This window comes from Athene noctua, chromosome 4 (genome assembly GCF_965140245.1).
Source record: "Athene noctua chromosome 4, bAthNoc1.hap1.1, whole genome shotgun sequence".
Lineage (NCBI taxonomy): Eukaryota > Metazoa > Chordata > Aves > Strigiformes > Strigidae > Athene > Athene noctua.
In genome coordinates, this window is record NC_134040.1 from 26557033 (window position 1) to 26576034 (window position 19002).

At 41.0% G+C, this 19002-nt stretch overlaps 1 protein-coding gene across 4 annotated transcripts in view; it reads left to right on the plus strand.

Moving 5' to 3' along the window:
- The first annotated feature begins 602 nt into the window (after positions 1–602).
- Positions 603–19002, plus strand: part of N4BP2 (NEDD4 binding protein 2) — a 42825-nt gene continuing 24425 nt past the window's right edge. For 2 of the 4 annotated variants that reach the window (XM_074904689.1, XM_074904691.1), the window contains exons 1-6: positions 603–666; positions 7596–7704; positions 7990–8162; positions 13656–13994; positions 15854–17084; positions 17925–18049. In XM_074904689.1, the coding sequence (XP_074760790.1) occupies positions 13778–13994; positions 15854–17084; positions 17925–18049 (1573 nt within the window). In that variant the 5' untranslated portion in view covers positions 603–666; positions 7596–7704; positions 7990–8162; positions 13656–13777. The remainder of the gene's footprint in view (positions 667–7595; positions 7705–7989; positions 8163–13655; positions 13995–15853; positions 17085–17924; positions 18050–19002) is intronic. The other 2 variants (XM_074904692.1, XM_074904690.1) reach the window with 2 other exon arrangements.

Below are 19002 nucleotides of genomic sequence, written 5' to 3' on the forward strand. Positions count from 1 at the left end.
ACGCCCTGTAACCAGCAGTATGCCCTCTGCAGGCAAGGCCTGTCTTTACACACCGGTTTTCCCACACCGGTAGAGCGCAGTTACCCTTTGCGAAGGTGAACACGTGAAGCTGTATCGGCACTCAAGTTTTATCGGTAACCACTGGAGAAGTTGGCGGAAGCAGCCTCCCGGGGAGGAGAGCTGCCCTCAGCTGGCAGGCGGCGGCACCCCCCCAGCTCCTGCGTTTCTTCTTTTCCTCCTGAAATGCCCCCTTCGCGCGGGGCAGGTGCCGGCAAGCCCTCGCAGGACGCCGGAGGCCTGAGACCGGGCCTCGCCAGCGATCGCCTCTCGCCCGCCCCAGCTGCCCGCGGCACCCGAGACCGGGAGCGGCCGCCGCCCACCGCCTGCCCGGCCTCCGGGGCGGCCCCTCGCGACGCGGCGGCGGCGGGCGCGGCCGGGCGAGGTGGGAGCCGGCCGGGGCGGCGCTGCGGGCCCCGAGCGGGCAGGGGGAGGGGGGCGGCGCGGAGCCTCCTCCCGGGCTGTCCTTCCCCGGCCGGACGGAGAGCGGCACTGTGTCCCCGCGGCGCACGCTCCGCCGGAGCCTCCCCCTCTCCCCGGCCGCCGCCGAGCAGCTCCCCACGCCCTGCGTCCGCCGCCGGCGGAAGCAAGCGAGCCGAGCGGCGGGAGGTAAAGGCCGGCGGGGTCTGGCGCGGAGCGGCGGGACCGGGGAGGAGCCTCGCCCTCCCCCTGCTCCCGATAGGGTGCGGGGGCCCGCGCTGTTCGCCCCGGCCCCCGCCATCTCGGGGGCGGGGAGGCGGTCGGTCCCCGCGGCGGCTGAGGGCAGCTTCCCCCCGCCGGCCAGCAGGCGGGCGTGCGGGAGCCCCCCCCCGAACGCCTCCCCGCATCGCGGCGGGCCCGGTGGCGCTGAGGGGCCCGTCCCCAGGCGTCACTGGAGAGGAGTTGCCTGCGGGTGGGAGGGGAGGCGGCGGGGCGGGTGCTGCGCGGAGGGCCCGCCCGCCAGCCGCGGGCCCGGCCAAGGGTCACGGGACCCCGCTAGCGGCTCTCCGGCGCGGGGAAGGGGCCGGGGCAGCGTTGTCGCCAGAAGCGGGGGGGCCCCTCGGGCTGAGGCCGCCGCTCGGGCCTGCCCTGCCCGGGGGCCTTCCTGTGGGCCTCGCGGCTGGAGCTGCCGCTGGGTCGCCGCTGCCCGCCGTTGTGGTGAACGCCACGGGCGCTCCTCAGCGTGAGGCGCCAGCTGCCCGCCCTGCCCCGCTGGCGGCTCTTGCTCGCCCATCACCGTCTAAGCGCGCTCGGTGGCGGCCCAGGTGCCCGGCCTTCCTGTCAGAAACACCGACTCCTGCCCCGACGGCCTCGGGGAGGGCCCCGGCCCGGCCTGCCCTGCCCTGCCGGGGCAGGGCCGATCGCTGGGCCTGTGTGGCGGCACCGATCGCTGGAGGAAGTGGGTGGGGACGCTTCGACCCTTTGTCCTGAGCAAACTCTGCGTAGTGCCCGTGAACTTCAAAAGCATCTCGCAAAGCATAGAGCTATACAAGATAAATTCACCCCGTGCGAAATGAAATAAAAAGATTTTTAGTATTTTAAGGGGGTGTTCGTTTTGAACAGTCAAGAACTGCTGAAACGTGATCATCGTGTGGTTATAGAAGTTGTGTCTTTCGTAGTGTAGTCTTCCCGTGTGCTTTGACACGTCTGCAGTTTTGCTGATCAAGTGCCATGAGGTCACTGGGCCTTCCCAGGAGCCTGACTTCAAAGGAGAGAAAAAAACCCCCTATATTCACTATTACTTTTCTTAACTCTTACTCCAAATAATTGGTAACAGTTTGACTCTTAAGAGACACTTAAAATGTTTTTATATGGTGTCTTGACAAAGTTTAGTATGCATCTGGAGTCTTTCAGTAGGATGTTGCAGTGAAAACATGAGAATAATTTATGTAGGACTTAGGCAAAAACCCTCCAAAATTATTTTGGATATTTCAGGTAAACAAAAAGAGGAGATAATCAGGTTGCTCTTCATCCATTTCACCTTCACTGGAATAAAAGCCTTAGGTAATATGTCTTGGGATATGATTGGAGAACCAAAGGTTGAGATATAAACCTGAAGCTAATTACAGAAGTGCAGAAAAATTTAAGAATGGTGTACATTTGCAATCATGAGTGTTTCAGCCCTGATTCATCTGGGGTACAGTCACCATGAGTAGGGCAGTGCTTGTGTCGTGTTTGCAGCGCTTTCGACTTGCGGTAGTTTGTGTTTCTAGATTATGGGAAGAGCTTGTGAAGGAAATTTAAGAGAGCACATTTTAACAATCCACTAATTCATTCTGTATCAGTTTTCTTCTGTTGTGTTTTGGTTTTGTTTTCAACTGTGGAGTTGCCCTGGATTTTTTGTGGTCCTGTTTACACTTTGTGTTTTTTTTAAGAACTCTTACCCTATTGTATTAATGCATTTTAGCTGGGGAAGATACTGATGCAGAGGGAAGGGAGGTTCATAATGCACCAATGTGAAAGTGCAATAGTACCTGACAAAAATGTTAGCTGAGGCATGGTGTTAGGAAATATCCATGGTATACTAACAGCTGTTTCAGCTTTATGGTGTAGGTGGATTGTCACCTGTGACCTTGTCTGTTTTACAAAAGAGAATTATGTTACCTTGAATTAGCGTATGAACATTTTGTAATAGGGACTTCAGGGGGTTGTAGTTCTGAGGTGTTGCATGGTCTCTTGCCTTTAACTCCTACTTGTGTACTGATTTGTAGTCTATGCTAAATGGCTGATGTAATCAGTCTAATTATTATTTTAAATAGAGTTCTGTGTATGAATTTAACTCTGGTAAAAGTTCCTGAATTATTAATCCTTGAGTTTTAGGAACTTGGTGTCTTTGTTTTTCTTACAGAGGCTCTGCTACTATAAAAATGTCAGTAGGGCATTAATTAGCTGACAGTTACACTGCCTTTCTGAAATAAGTAAGGCTGTACATTGATATTTTCTCCTGAACCCAGCTGTGGGTATGGAAGAGGTTAAGTTTTCCAGCTGCTTCTTCTCAAGACTCCACTGGGGATTTTCAATCTACTGGTGTCTTGGTTTATGTAACTGATCTGTGTTCCATCTGAAAAATTGCCTGTGTTAACTCAAATGACCATTTAAAACTATTTAAATGGACCTGGCTGATGTTTTTTACAGTCATATAAGGTGAACTCATGTGAACTACTTTCTGAAGGTAAATGACAGGTTTAAGTCTCTGTCAAGTAAGTAATGACTCATTTGATGGCTGTAAGCTTTTCATTGATGTACCTAGATCAGGATGAGGTCATCTGTCTGTGGTTTACATTAAGCTGAAAGTAGTTTTTAATCTTTTTAATAGCTGTGTAATGGCTGTATGTGTGCCATGTTCAGCTGGCCTAGTAGCTTCAGCAATGGAAATGCATCTGAATATACGAAGTAGATAAAATTGCCCTGATAGGTCTGTGTAATGTAGTTTCCAGTCTAGGACCTGATACATGTGTTTTGTGTTTTTTTTTTTCCCCAGAAAATATTTAGGATGTCTACACGAATAAGCTATTCTCATTCCTATCTTGATTTCTTCATGTGGTTTGGTGTCTTGCTTTCTTTTTAAAGTCATAATTGTATGATGCATCTTGAATCAGTGTGAGTTGGCTAAGTGTATTGTGCGTCACTATAGTGTGTTGCTGTTTCAGAAGTTCTGGAGTGGTTCTCAAGTTGCTGTTGTATGTGGACCACATGCAAAGTTCACAAACGGCTTTATGTCCCTTTCCAACCTGACTCCTCAGCTTCCTGATGTTGCTGCGACTGTTCTGAGTTCACTGGTTAATAGATAACACCTTGCTGAAAAATCTGGCTTGTGTTCCAGCAGTCATGATCGTCTTGTCAGTCTCCTGTTCTTGCACGTGCTTTCTGCAAACCTGAACACATCTTTTTACTTCTGTACTTGAGCCCACGCTGATGTTCAAAAATTTCTTGTGCTTCAGCTTTCTTCCAGTGTGCAACAAACCTTCATTTAGAGTCACAGAACTGAAAATTGTATGAGGCTGTTAGAAGGGAAGTGGCAGCTGGGGATCACCAGAGTGCAGCACTGTATGCACCACAGACTTGAAGGTCTTAAGCAGACCTTCAGGTAGGAAGAGATTATACTGCAGAAGGTTGGCCAGACAGTGCTGCCTTTGAGTTGTCCTGTGTATCGCTCACAAGGTAAAGGTGTGGAGCTGAGAAGCCTTTGTATATGGAAGCACCAGAACCAAGGTCTGGTCACATTGTAGAAGCCTCATTAGGTGTCTAATGGGTCTGAAGATTCGTGCTCAGGAGTCCAAGTCTTTGACAGCCACTTCCGTTTGTTCCCAGCCATGTTAGAGTTGCAGCAGCATCTGTAAGAAGAAAGTAAACCGGTCTTCTTTTGTATCAACAGCTAAAGCAAGCCAGGATTTGGGGAAGTAGCATTGGCATTTATTGCCAGCCCTGACTGCTGCCAGTGTAGAAAATTCTAAATATTCTTTTAATGTTCTGCTTTTCCTTCTTCCATAGTGCCATGTGCATGTGCCTGCCCATAATAATAAGCACCACCTGTGATTTTCAGTAATACTCCTCTTTTACAGTATCTTCTAATCTTGATGGAACCAGTCCTTACCCTTGCTGCTGCCCTTTTGCTGGCTTTCTAAGCACTAACATAAATGCTTATCCTTTGGCCAGGTCTCAATCACAGAAAAAACCCAACCAACCAAAATCCTTAAGAAAAGGGAAACAGTAATATCACAGAATACAGCAGTATTAAAATTAACCTAATTCGGAGAGTCTTGCTTAAGCTTTATAATATTTTCCTTTATCAGCCTCAACTATTTTGCGCATTAGACTATATCATAGTTTCTTAGCCAGATATTGCCAGAGTTGCAATTTATAAAAGATTACGAGCTATTTCCAGCAACTCAGAGAGGCTTCAAGTCTTGAATTACAAGATCCAGGCACTGCTGTCTGTATGAAAGCTTTTCAGAGACAGGTATGAAAGTTCATCTGGAGAGGATATGAAAAGAAATTCTGTTGTGCTGAGATGTGTTACTTTTATTCATTGCCCTGCAGCCTGACTTTTGGACATACTCTCTGGAAGTGTGGTGTGGGCAAGTTGCAGATGCATCTGGCAGGAGTTCCCTTTCTCTGTCCAAATACCTGTGTGTGCTCTCTCTCTGTTTTATAATGTGGAGCAGGAATACAATCTTAAGCAGTAGTACTGATGGCAGGTGTGAAACTGCAGAATCACCACCATAACCACAAGTCTGGTCTCCTTTGTTGCATCCTCTTACATTGCTCTGTGGGCTGGTCTCAGCAAAGCAGCCGAGCTGTGTGGAGTCTACACTGGGGACAGTCCAGGTAGCCTGAGAGCTCTGCCTCCTGGAAGATCTCCCCTCAAAGCTGAGTTCAGCATGGGTATGGGTCACCCTTATTTTAGCACGTTCGAGCAGGACTGTGAGCTGTACGAGAGGCTACCAAAGAACGTAGGAGGATATATGATATCTCTGAGCTCTCCTTGGGCTGGAAAGACATTTTGCAGATACTCTTATTATTGGGGGGGGGGGGGGAGAAAAATACACCAAAAAAACCCCTAAAACCCCACACAACAACCATCTCCAGCTAAACAAGGAAAACAACTGCTTATTGATTTTTCTATCTTTCCAGGCTGCATGTTTGCATGCTCCATAACCCCAAGGCCACTTTCTTTTTTTTTGCCACATCCCAAGTTTTGACCTTCGTCAGACAGTAAAAGGAAGGTGAGCAGAAAAGCAGTTCTTACCAAGCAGACCTGGTGCTAGAGAACGTGCTTACTGGTGACTCTCCTCCTCCTACCTCACTGCTTTAATCTTGTGCACTCAGCAGGAGATCTGCCTGTCTTTGAGAGTGCAGTTCTGGGAGCTCGTGCTCACCCGTATTGAGGGCCTTGATCAAGAGCAGCTTCCCACCTTAGAAGGAAACCCTTTGATGTCACATGTCAAACACCAGTTGTCTGCCACTGCAGGTTGACTTCTCATGACGTGGCATGTGGAGAAGAGCCTTTGAGTCTTTCCTAGTGAAAGTTGTATTTGCTTCCTAAACACCTACTTTGGATGTGTTTGTGCTGTTTTTGTACTCTTGAACTGTGTGTATAGTTGATGGACAAAGTTTTTGTTTCATACTGAAAGCAAGATTTATTTTTTGCAGCTGCCTCAAAAGAATCTGCCCGGTCCAGGCCATACACCAAGCTTAAAAATCACAAAAGTGAAAAAACACCCTATCAGAGCAGATTGCATAAAGCAAGTGTATTGAGACATATATGTCAGTGTCTTACACTTTTACAGATGTTGATGTGAACAAGAGGACCTTAGTTAAAACTGTTGAAACAGCCAAAGCCTTTGCGACAACCAGTGGGAATAACATTGAGCAGGAGAGGGCAAAGAGTGGAAAAGATGCCTGAAGTGTTTTTACAAGCACTTTGTCTCTAGCTGGGTAGAGATTTTCACATTAAATAACAAAGCGTTTAGGTGGCCTGTTCTGTTGCTGACTGCTGTCAGAAATGGAAAAACACAAAAGGCTCCCAAACTGTCTCCTTTGCTGCTCTTACACATATTGAGAAAAATCTGCAGGAAGGCATCTCCTATTTTTTCTTCCTTTTTTTACCTTCTGGTTTGTAGAGAACGGACTCGAATGTTGTCAGGAAATAAAAGTTTCTTGTTTATAAATACAAGGAAGTACAATGTTTGGGTCTCAGATTGATTTCACTGGCTGCTTTTTTTCTCTTGTGCTTGTATTTAAATAACTGTTTTTCTCCATTTATGAGAATTCAAAGTGCGAGTGAGCAAATGTGGAAATAACCTATTTTAATGTGTGTGTGTTAGTAGAGCCTTATTTAGAAAGCAGAAATCTGAGTAGTGAAAATAATGAAGCATTATGCTGTTATCAGGTACGCTTCAGCCTTTTTGTTCTGTTCTTGGCTGAATTTATATTCAGAGGTGAAATGTTCTGTAAAATTGCTGAATGGCTTTTCAGCCTTTCCTGGTGTGGTTTTTGTGAAGCCACATGTTTTGAGAGTGGGGTGTATAGCGTTCTCTGCCTGCAACCTGTTCTTTATTTACTTCATAAATTTGGATTCTCATCATCACGTTCTGCTTATGTAAAGTGCTCTGTATGTTTTGATGGCAATTCGTAATGCTTTGGAACAGTGGAATGAGGTTAGATGCAAAATGGGAGACAGGTTCCTCCATCTCTTGTGAAGACTGCTATAAAATAATTGAGCCATCAACCTGGCATGTTAGGAGTGCGTCAGAATATTTGTTCCAAATTCTTTACCAGATTTAGGTGTGTATGCTCAGTGTGGGTTTTTTTTTTTGGTTTGACGGTTAGTTTGTTTTTTTAAAAATTTATTTTACTTTGACTGAAAGCACAAAGCTGTTGTCAGGAAAGTGATTTCTAGGCTAATAGGTACAGGCTTTGAATAGAGCTAACATCTTTGGTGTGTACACAGTGGATTAGGGGTTTGCAGCTACTTGAACAGTAATGCAGTTTTTTAGCATTGGTAGGGCATTGCAAATTAGTGTTGTAAGTAACGTATTCTGATTTTGATGTACCAGGTTGTCTTTGCTTAATTCACCACATGATGGAACAAATCTTTTCTTGACCGACATGGATATGTAGACCTTTTCAAGATGAACTCTGATGAAGAACCAAATGGAATGACAAGTGAGGAAACTTACTTTTATTCCGAACTAATTCTGCTGCCATTATGTTATTTCTTTACCTCGTGTCAGTCAGTCAGTAGCTGAAATCAAGTAGGCATTCTTATCCTTAGGAAAACTTATATTTGAGCTCAACTTGGCATGTTGGGTACTTTGTCAGTAAAATGTTGGCTGTGCTTAATCTACTGAAAAAAATGTGTATTGCTCAGTGTTAAAACTTTGCTTAAAGTTGCATGGTCTGTGAGCAAAATACCAATTTTGATTTGTGTTCTGATCATTCCTTTGTCAGGAGGGAGCATCCATTTCTGCTGACGGCTGATTTGTATGTTTGAAAGTATGGTTTCCTGACAGAAGAGTGCATTATATTTTTTAACAGCAGATCTTTATGAAATATGTCATCAGTGGTGGTTTTGGAAAGATGAGAAGGGACCCACTGCAGGGCAACTCAGTGAAGCTGAAAATGTAAGTTCTATGTCATTAATGTCTTATTTGAATTACAAATACAGATTTTTTTTTTTCAGTCTTCAGCATGTCAGTATATGTGTGTATATGTTTTTTAAAAACTAGAAGATTCAAATGAACCTTACATGATAAATATTTTACGTATTTTGAAATTTTAAAATTGCTTAAACCCCTCCAACCCAACAGCAAACCAAAATAAAAAAAACAACACCACCAAACCCAACCTCTTTTATATATATATGGAGCTAACTTCTTTAAATTGATAGAGAAATTTAAAAATGTATACAAATCAGGCAGCTTTGGTCAGATCGGTTGAATGTTACATTGTGTCAAGGTTGGAGACTTCCTTTTCCCTTCAAAAAGGAAGAGAAGTAATATTGGTAACTTATTTGTCATTTGAACTTGATCACAGTTAAACCAGAAACGTCCCATGCTGCTGAATGCTTTTAGTAAACCTTGAATACTGATTAGAATATTTTTTGCTCTGTTTGCTTAAAAAATATGTTCTCATAATGACTTTGAAAAATTATGTTTACTGCTGGTTGTTTCCCAATGTGTATCTCTGATTTAAAGAGTTTAGTGAATACTTTTGGTATCAACTATAGCTTAAAAAATAGTTTAGTGTATTTCTTCCTTTATTCTGTGTGTTCTGTCTCTTCTTGAATACTACCTGCTTCCTTCTCTTCCTATACTTGAGATTATATTTGTAATAGGACTTGTAGTCAGTCCACTCTACTTCAGAATTTTGACACATCTTGAAAATGCAAGCTACCATGTGTGGTTTCTAAGAAGATATCCCAGTGTAAAAGACATACAGAATGTGTCAGGCCTTCATCAGATCTTTATTCAGCAACTGCATATACATTATGATATTACACTGAAAATGAAACAGTAATGCATATCTCAAGCCTGAGACTTAAATTGTTTTTCCAGAAATTTTAGAATAGTCATATGGTGCCTAATATTAGTTTATGGTAAAAATACAGTTATCTGACAATATATAGCAGTACTTAGAAAGCGGGGGGGAATTTCTAGCTTTTGCTATGGAAGACAAAAGGTGTTTAGCTGGACAAATTTTATGTAGCCTTAGTGTAAATATGACTCACACCTTTTCACCTAATTTTAAAAAATGCATTTATAGCCTGATTTTTAAAATTTCTTCAGAGTTCTAGGAGAATTCTTCACAGCAAGTTTGCTGATAAAACTGCTGGTTGGCAATGTGATGGCATGTGTAGGACAAGTCTATGTTAGCAATTATTTCCTAACATAAATGAAATCTTAGATATTTTAAAAATAGCAGATTTGGTTGTGGAGGGTCTTGGGGAGGCTTTTGTTTGGATGGTTTAAATGTTTTGGATTCTTTAGATTATGTGTCATAAGAAAGAGTACACTTTGAATTTTTCTAAGGACAATTTACAGTTAAGTTAAAGTTGCAATTTGCTTTCCCTGTGTTGAAGCCTAGAGGATTTTTTTTTTACAGTTTTTTCACCCCTTAATGTGAGGAGTCTGACCAGAATGATTAGTATACTCCTGATATTTTGGATTGATTTCTTCTATGGACAGTTCTATTAATGAAAGTAAAATGGAACCTTTTGAAAAGTGTCTGCAAGGGATTTCCTTTGCAGTAAGCACAGTGATTTAAATTTACTCTCTGCTTTATGGAAGAATTTTCTAAAATATTTTCCTAAGACTGTAATGATTCATCAGTTAGTTTATCAATTTAGGCATGAGAGAGCAAAAAATGGAGAGGGAGGGACTTAAAAAACTTACATGTTCTTCCTCTCCTGTATAACTGACAGACACTTTGTATTTATTGGAAACATTGGTCAGCTTACTTTATTCCCCCTAGGGAATTATAAACACATTCTTAGAACTAGTTTTTCAAACGATTGATTTTCCTTTTACTGGAAAGTTAAGTTGAATGTTATTAGTAAGATGATGGGATTGAGGCTTGGAATCTTGGTCCATCCTCTTGCTGTGCCGGGTCGGCCACTTCTCTACACTTCATTGCTCAGTTTGTCAAACAGAAAAGAAAAATGCATTGTGTTAGGTTGATTACATCGGTGCCTGCCTGTTTCTGTAGCGACTCGCTTGCCTGTAATGGGTGCTGACCTCTGGCTACATATGTCTATGCCTACAGAATGTCTGTGATGCATCCATCCAGCTCATTAGGGGTAGCAGTACTGGAACAGGCAACTCCTGAGGCTCATAATCGACCATCAGAAATAAACTCTAGCCAGTTAGAAAAATTATTATGTTTAAGTGCCCTGACCTGACAAGTCTACTTGTTCTCTTCTAGGTTGGTAGGGCTTGAAAATGATCTTACTTTATAGAAAATGCTGGTATCTTAATAACTTTTATTTGTAAGATTGCTTAATTTGGAAGGTAATTTTCATACAGGCAGATTTTTGTATGTATACGTGTTTGTGGTAGTTGAATTACATTGGAAGGAGAACTTCAATGTCAAGAGATGTGTATTTCTGAAGAACTGTGAATGAGGAGGTGCTTGTAGATTTTGTTTTGCTTTGTTTTTAAAGGTGAAGTTGAGACTGCCACAGGAGTATTGTTTTTCATCAGTACTGAAATGAAACAGCTGTTTGCTCTAATTGGATGTGTCAAACAGCGGCACCCAGAACTGACTAGCAAACCTCCGAGTGGATTGCAGCCTCTGGCTAATTGTCTAGAATTCCCTTTCAGTATGTTCAGCACAGCCCTGCTCTTCTAAATCTCCTTTCCTTATTACAACTTCATTTTCATTTTGGGGGAAAAATAACCCCTTATCCACAGCAAACTACAAACTGATTCATATTATGTTATCCAGAACCGATGCAAGTATAGTTGTTGGGTTATTCAAAATTATATCCTCTTTCATAGTAAGCTAATTTCCAGAAAGAGAAACTTGAATATCTGAAATGGCAAGTCACTAGATAAAGTCCTCTTTAAGGTTCAGGGCATGCTCTGAAAAGCAAGTGAAAATTATCCTTTTCAGTTGAGCGTGTTAGTGTTATCTCTTACATATGGTGTGCTTTGTATGTATGCAGGCAACTATTTTTATCCACTTTTATTGTGCTTCATAATATCAACAGAAGACACTGTCCAGGGGTCTGTCCGGGAATTTAATTGTAAATATTGAGGTAAACAAAGGAGATTCTGTCAAAATATCGTGTCAGTGATACTGGCCATGGTAAATACCTTATTTAAATGAAATCCTGGGCAGTGCTGATCTATCTTTTTGGTAGGTTTAACAGTTTCTACAATTTTACTGAGACTTTAGATGGAGAGATGGGACAAAATGTGGATCTGTGCATTGCCTTATACGTGGGTGTAGTGGGAGTCACCAAGGTTTTGGCCTGTGTGTAAGTTCTGAGGTGACCAGTATCTTTTTCCCTTCTGCCTGCTTTTCCCTTCTGTGTTTAATTGCGATAAACAGTTTAGGCCTTAGTAATCCTAAAACAATGCACTGTAAATTCACTGATTGGGATTCACACAGACTGAAGTGTGTGGCTTCATTAGGTCATTAATGTAAGGCCTCCTAACATACAGTGGGATACATAGCCTAATGCAGGAAATACATTGGGAAGGGAACATCCTATAGGGAAGGCAATCAGTTGTTAAAAGACGTGGCTACAGAGCGTGTTTTTCAGCAGCAGGTCCTTACAGGTTTGATCATTATAAGAAAGTTGGATTAAAACATTGACAACAATTGGAGTGTTCTGCTTGAAGTCTCAGCGCTCAGTAATATCAAGGTGCATAAATACCTTTCTCCCTTGCAGATCTTTTCTTCCTTTGTCACTGCACCAGTTTTAGTGAGGAACAATCACAGTTTTTAGCACTGACATATTATGTGAAGTTAGGTCTCAACCTCTTACTGGCTGAAGGATGAATCAATTAGAAATACAAGTTTGAAAAACATGACTTGCTATAATTTTTAATTGTTTTGCTTGAATACGTTTTTTGTGACAGTAAAGAATGGTGTAAGGATGGCTAATCAGAGAATTGAACCAAAGAAAGTGCAATGAAGAAAACAGCTGCAATTGTCCCAGCTCATTGTGGCTCATCTTCCACCGTAATTTCTCCTTTATTTTTGGAAGTCCACCTCTTCCTTTTCCTGTGTATTGTTTTCTGTGTCATCCATTTCAGACTTCCTTGACCTCTTCATTGTTTCAGACATCTGTCTTGTTTGTCTACCTAAGGTCTATATACATACAGTAGATCCTCCTGGGATCCTGGAGCTGTTTGTTTTTCTTAAATAAATTTCTATGACTTGGAAACAGTCCACTCTCTTCTAAATGATACTTGGTTGCTGTAAGAGATTGCTAGAGAATCATGGAGAAGTGCTGTCTGAATCTGGCACTGGTCTGGCATAGTCTTTTGTGTGCCAGTGATCCAGGGAGGGAAGGACCAAGTGAATTTGGAAGGGCTGCCATTGATTTAACTGTATATGTTGAATTGGTTGTCACTGGCAAAATAATCTTTATATAGAAACAGGTATTCTATGGCCTAAAAGTTATTACTAAATAGTGAGTCTTTGCTGTAATTAACTTCAGATTCTGAGCCTTACCAAGGTTTTAGTCTTCTGAAATTATTTGTGAAAAATTATAAATTAGTTTGATCATCACCAGAATGCAACAGAAGTTTGATGTTACTTGATATAAAAAGTGAGATCACGCTATACTATGTGCTTGTACTTCAATTGATAATCTCTTTCCTTTGCTATACAAGACTAGTGCAGTAATTGCAGTTATTATAGATGCCATAATATTTTAACTAGATGTATTTAAAGGCTTTATGGCAGAAGGGGGGTGGACAGAAGCCTCTTCTTGCTTTATGGCTTATAAAGCTGTAACATGTTTTAACAATTAAAAAACCACACAAGCTGAGGTTGCAAGGCACTTCTGGATGTCATCTGGTTCAACCCACCTGCTCAAACAGTCTCATCTGAACCAGGTTGCTCAGGGCTGTGTTCAGTCAGGTTTAGAGAATCTGCACGGGCATCCTATGCCAGTGTTTGAACACTGAAGAACCCCAACTCTTTACCCTTAAAAAATCAGGGTGGAGGAAAAACCAGTCACAAAGGAATTCTGGAAGATTTGGAGATGTCTGTTAGGTTTTCCAGTATTTCTGAAACAGGAACAAAATTTCTGAATTTTAACAGAATATAAGTATTCCATAATGTTAACTGGTCATCAGTAGGTGTTAGTAGAGGAATATGTGTGAACTGGCTGCCTTGCATTGCTTCCTTTACTTTTCTGGATTTTTCTTTTAAACTCCATTTTATTTGTTCTTTCTTCCAGATGCAGATTCAGTATCTAGTTAGTTGGAAAATAAGGCTGCTCTTTAGCTGTCAGCCATTTGAAATGACAAAAGACAGCCTTCTAGAAAATGCTTTTCTGGATGCTTACGTATTTTTTTTATCTTTTAGCTATCTAAAAAGGAGACATGGAAATGTGACTGTGTATTTTATTACAATTTCTATGTTCTCTTTTTTTCCAGGTCTGCTATTTCTGTTATGCATAGCCCAGTTATGAGAGGCTTTTTGTGATTTCTGAGCTTGGTGCTGTCAGCCTCATGTGAACAAACTAAAACTAAAAGCAAGCTGATTTTTAGAAAACAAAATGCCACGGAGAAGGAAAACTGGTGGGAGTCCTTCTCGGAAGAATGGAAATTCTGACAGAACTGCTATTGCCGTATCCCAGGGGGACCCAAGCCGCTTAGTGTCACAAGCAGTGCATAGTGTCAATAAGGAAGAGCTCTTCAACAGCATGTCGGAGATGTTTTCTGACCTAGATCCTAGCGTGGTGTATATGGTTCTGTCTGAATGTGATTTTAAAGGTAAATAACGTACAGTTGGCATTACAGTTTTGTTCCATGCGCAGACAGCTCTTAACTAGGGCAACTCCAGAAAAGTTGGTGTGGGTGTTGCGTTATTTGTGAGTTTAGCTTTTAATGAGTAGGTGAGTCATAATATTTTGAAATTTTATAACTCTTTCCATGCAAGATTCTCCAAGTTTGACATTGTTTCTGTGAGGCTGGTAATTTGCAGTAGCAGAATGCTTCATAAAATATAGGTACAGTTTAAGTGGCTTGTTTTGTGACACAGAGCAGGCAGTGGTAGAGTTGTGAGGAGAATCTGTTTCTTCCAGTTAGTTTCTGTGCCATATCTGCTAGATGCATAAACTGTTTCTGCAGGAGGGGTATTTTATGTTCTAGATCACAGTTTTTTAAAGACAGTGGTACACCGTATGTGGTCCTGGCAGCATTTGCTTTTCCTTAAATACTTGCATTGAGCTTTTGTTTTACTTTCTATTTTGCACTGTCATCTTCACTGAGGATTAGTATTTGCAGGATAAATTCTGTTTGTCATGTTGAATTCTCTGCAGTCTTGCTTGGACTGTGTTTCTTCCCCTGTATTCTGCCAAGCTACAGACCCACCTCTCCTGGCAGACTGTTTTCATGTCTGTGCCAGTCCTTCCTATGCTTTTGTGGTTTTCAAATTCTTCTATGTACAAGTTCATTCACTTTTAGTGAAAGTAATGGCTGAGATGCTGGATAGCAACATCTGAGGAGTTATTTGGCAGGTGAATAAGTCATAGATGGAGCATATTAATCAATCTATATTCATATGATCAGATGTGATTAGCTGAGATTTTTGTAAGAATATTTGCAAAAAAGGCAGAATTTGGCATTGTTTTATATGTATGAAAGCTACGTAGCCATTACAAGGGCTGCTTTTGTTGCTGTTTTTGCCTTACCTAAATTATACAGAGTTTATAACTTAATAACTCTCTCATGTTTGTTGATACAATTGTTCCTTTTAAAATTGAAATTAATGGAATTACTGATTCATGCTTTGAACTCTTGATAAGATTCACCTATATCAAAATAACAGATTTATCTAGAAGCTTACTGGACAATTCAGTAAACACACTGGGTCCATTATTGTGTTGTACTATTAACAAGAGTTTAAAAATTTAATGATTAACATCTTTTCATGTGAGTAATAATAAGTTGCTCATATAGTAAAGAAGATGGAAGGACAAGGAAGATTTTATTTAACATGTGCAGAAAGAGTGAGGCTTGAATGGAGTTAGACTTTTTGCTGTGCTTTCAAGAAAACAGAAGCTTAGCTTTAGGGCTCGTATGATACTTGTGCCAGGTTTTCATTGTGTTCGTATTGACCACAGGCAACCTATACTCTATTTAGCAGCTTTACAAAGAATTAATGCAGATACTGGATTTTTCAGGCTATATTACATAAAACATTTTCAATTGGGCCTAGCCATAATGAACGTATTTTGCATACTTTTATCTCTTTAGTCCTCAGTAGTGTTTTTCAGTTCATTTTATGTTATTTTGCCCATATGAGATAGGTTAGAAATAAGTATCCATTTAAACACCTAGTTCTGATATTTTTTCCAGTTAAACTTAATGATGTTTAGACACTATTTCCTTAGTAATTTTTATGCTTATTAGGTTATTATTTTGCAATATATCTGTATTGAGTTCTGCCTTTACCTCTATTGAGAAACAGATCAAGGGAGTTGCAGATGTGTTGAAAGATGAATTGGTGAACTGTCTTTTGGTTGTCTCTTTAGTTGTGATAAATACTCCTTCAAGTAAAAAAATTGTATTCATATCAGCTTGTGTTTGTTGAATTGACTGTGCTTTATTCTCTTCACCTTACTCAACAGTAGAAAACGCTATGGATTATCTACTAGAGCTATCCACCCATGCCAAAGGAGTAGCATCTTCAAAATCCTTGGATTTTGATTCAGTAGCATCATCACTAGCTCTTGTTAATCAGCAAAGATCTGTTGCAAATGAAAGAATGGGGGAAAGTACTGCAGAACAAAGTAATTCTGAAGAAGAAAAAGAAAAGGTCCTATCACCTGATGTGCAACTGACTGAAGAACTGGATTCCTTACTAGAAAATGCCTTTCAGAGATACAGCTTGAGTGATGAATTGCCTAATTCTGCAAATGACCAAATAGTGTGTAAGCACTCTGTGGAACACGATGGCTTTAATGAATTTCTTGAGCGGGAAAAATCTGATTCAGGTTGCAATGCCCTACTTTTTTCACAGCAAACAGGGACAAATAATGAGGTTTTAGAAAACTTCTTCTGTTCTCAGCCATCAGTGAGCCAGCTGAATGTCCAGACAAGCTCACCAGCTGCATCAGACACTTTTGCACAGATATTGGAAGGTGCTGATCTGTCAGAAATACATGTTCATCATCACATAGCTTCAGAAGCCTATAAAGAATCAAATGGAGAAATATCATGTGGAAATTCTGATCAGACACAAGATACTGTTTTGGGTCAAAGGAGTGTGACTGCTGCTTCTGATGAGTCCTCCCAAAGACCCCTGGAACCTGGTGTAGCTGTCACTGAATACCCTAATTCAAGGTGCCTGGAACAGCATGAAGAGGTAGAGACTGCTTTTAACAGTCACCAGAGCACTTCTCTTCCGGAAGCTTATGTCTCTCTTGAAACATCCGATTTCAAAACACCCAAACCTGCAGATTTTCAGAAAACTCAGCAGGGTTATAACTTAAATTTTTCTACACCGACATGTCAACCTCAACAACACTGGAATCTCATGGCTCCCGTGTTTTATCCATACAGTGGAAGTCACAGCTTTGTAACTCCTGTGGCTGTCAGTTCAGGGCAGTGGAGACCTGTTTCAGACTATATGACTTTGGAAAAAGGACTTTTTTTTTCCTCTCCAGTGGTTTCAAATGCCTGGGATAGCAACCCTTCTCTGAAGGTATGGGGAAATCAAGATAGAAACTCAAAATTGAACCTCTCGCAAGCACAGCAGCCACCTGTTTGTCACATGATGAGAAAAAAGATGCACCTTATAGGTCAAGTACTTGTTCTTCTCAGAGGTGTTCCAGGATCAGGAAAATCGTATTTGGCAAGGTAGAACATCTATATTGTGAGCTTTTAAAAGAAATTGCTTAATTGTGTACAGGATTCAGTGCAGAGAGAGGCAGTTTTCTGACATTTGTGAATAGTGAATAATTGCCAGCTACATGGTACATGCAGCATAATGAATAATAATAATAATTGCAGAGAGCTGAGTTACAGCTTCTTGACCTCTAGTGGAAATTGAAATAGCAGGGGTTAGCTTTAACTTCTGTCATCGGCCAAAGGAGTTGCTGCCAGCACAGGATCACTGCAGTAGTATTAGGTCTGCTGTGTTTTTCCAGCCACTGGTTCGTTTTGGTTGTTTCCTTTCAATAACATGGATGGAAATATGCCAGCTTTTTATAAGCAGAAATTCCCTTTCCACTGTTGGAATTCTGTTGTGTAAGCAGTATGCGTGGAGCTTCTTGAGTTGAATTCCTGATTTCTTTTATAACTCAAAAAGCCTAGACTGAGCTTAGTTAGATTCCTTTGGCTGGCACCTGGAATATTTGGTGCAATTAAGGCTGTATGTGTATGTGACAGTGTGAAAAAGTATGTCACTAGGTATAGATGGAAAAATACCTCCCTTACTGTTTTGAAATGAGACTTGTAGGGAACCTCTGTCAGCTCTTTCCCCTAGATAGCCTCAGCTTTTGGAAAAGGAGGGAAATTACTATAGATTATCTTTGCCTGGAGAGCGATTTTTTTTTTTTTTTTCCTTTACCTAAATTTGCTGCTTCCATTCAAAATCTTGGTTTTGTGCAATAGACTAAATACATATAAGTATGGTAGCAGGTAACAGGGTTGGGGAGGAGAAGGGGGAAAAGCTATTTACTTCTTGATCTTTCACAGGACTTTGCTTGAGGATAACCCAGGTGGAATCATTCTTAGTACTGATGATTACTTTTATAAACATGGACGATACTATTATGATCCCGATTGCTTAGGGGAGGCACATGACTGGAACAGGAAACGAGGTGAGAAATAAATAAGGGATTAGCTTGCTTGTTTACAGTTCAGGACTTGTGTGCTGTTTAAAAAGCTGCCTGTCTTGTCATGCCTGTGTCGAAGGACAAGTATTTATGTCATAATAGAAGTATTTTTTTTAATATGTGTATGGAAAAAGAATATGAGCACAACTCAGGAGTCATCTGTCCATTGTGTGTTTTGCAATTAAAAATGCTAGTGTCTTTGTCAAAAGACGGTTTTGTCCTCAGATTTCATCATGGTATGTACTTTGGGTTGTGTCCCATTTCTGGAGTAGTTATCTGTACCATCTCCCAGAGATGTTTTGAGATGAGACATTACATATGCATATGCAATAAGTAATGAGGATGTTGATACCAGTAACACTTACATAGATATTTTCCTGCCCTTGATTTTTTTTTTCTCTTGAGCACTGAATTGTTGCAAATTTAAAACAAAATTATAAGAGTAAGAATAATTTTTTTTTTCTTCCCATAATGGGTGTATTTTTTGATAGTGGCTCCCACTAAGATCGCCATAGAACAACTCTTTAAGCTTTTATTTGCTAAATTTGAACCATGATCACTTTTCTACTGCCAAATTTCTAGCCAGTGGAGAAATGGGTTAATAAGAAATTCGTGATTCAGTGATAAATTTGATTATTCAGACACATTGTAACATAGCTACAGAAACATGGTGCTGTATCTCAAAGCTAGTGATTCTAAACATTTAATTACTGTGTATTTAAATTACAATAATTCTTTTGATTTTTCATATTTTATACAGTTTACAGAGTGGACTAATCTTAAGACTGTTAGAAAGCCAAGAATTTTGTATGCAACAAAGAAGTCCACTTTTAAGGTGATCATGTAGTTTTTTTTTAGTTCAGTTTACTGATTGATTAGTCATCTTGGTGCATTTTACATCTGCATTTTCATTCCTTGATTATCATACATACGTTAAT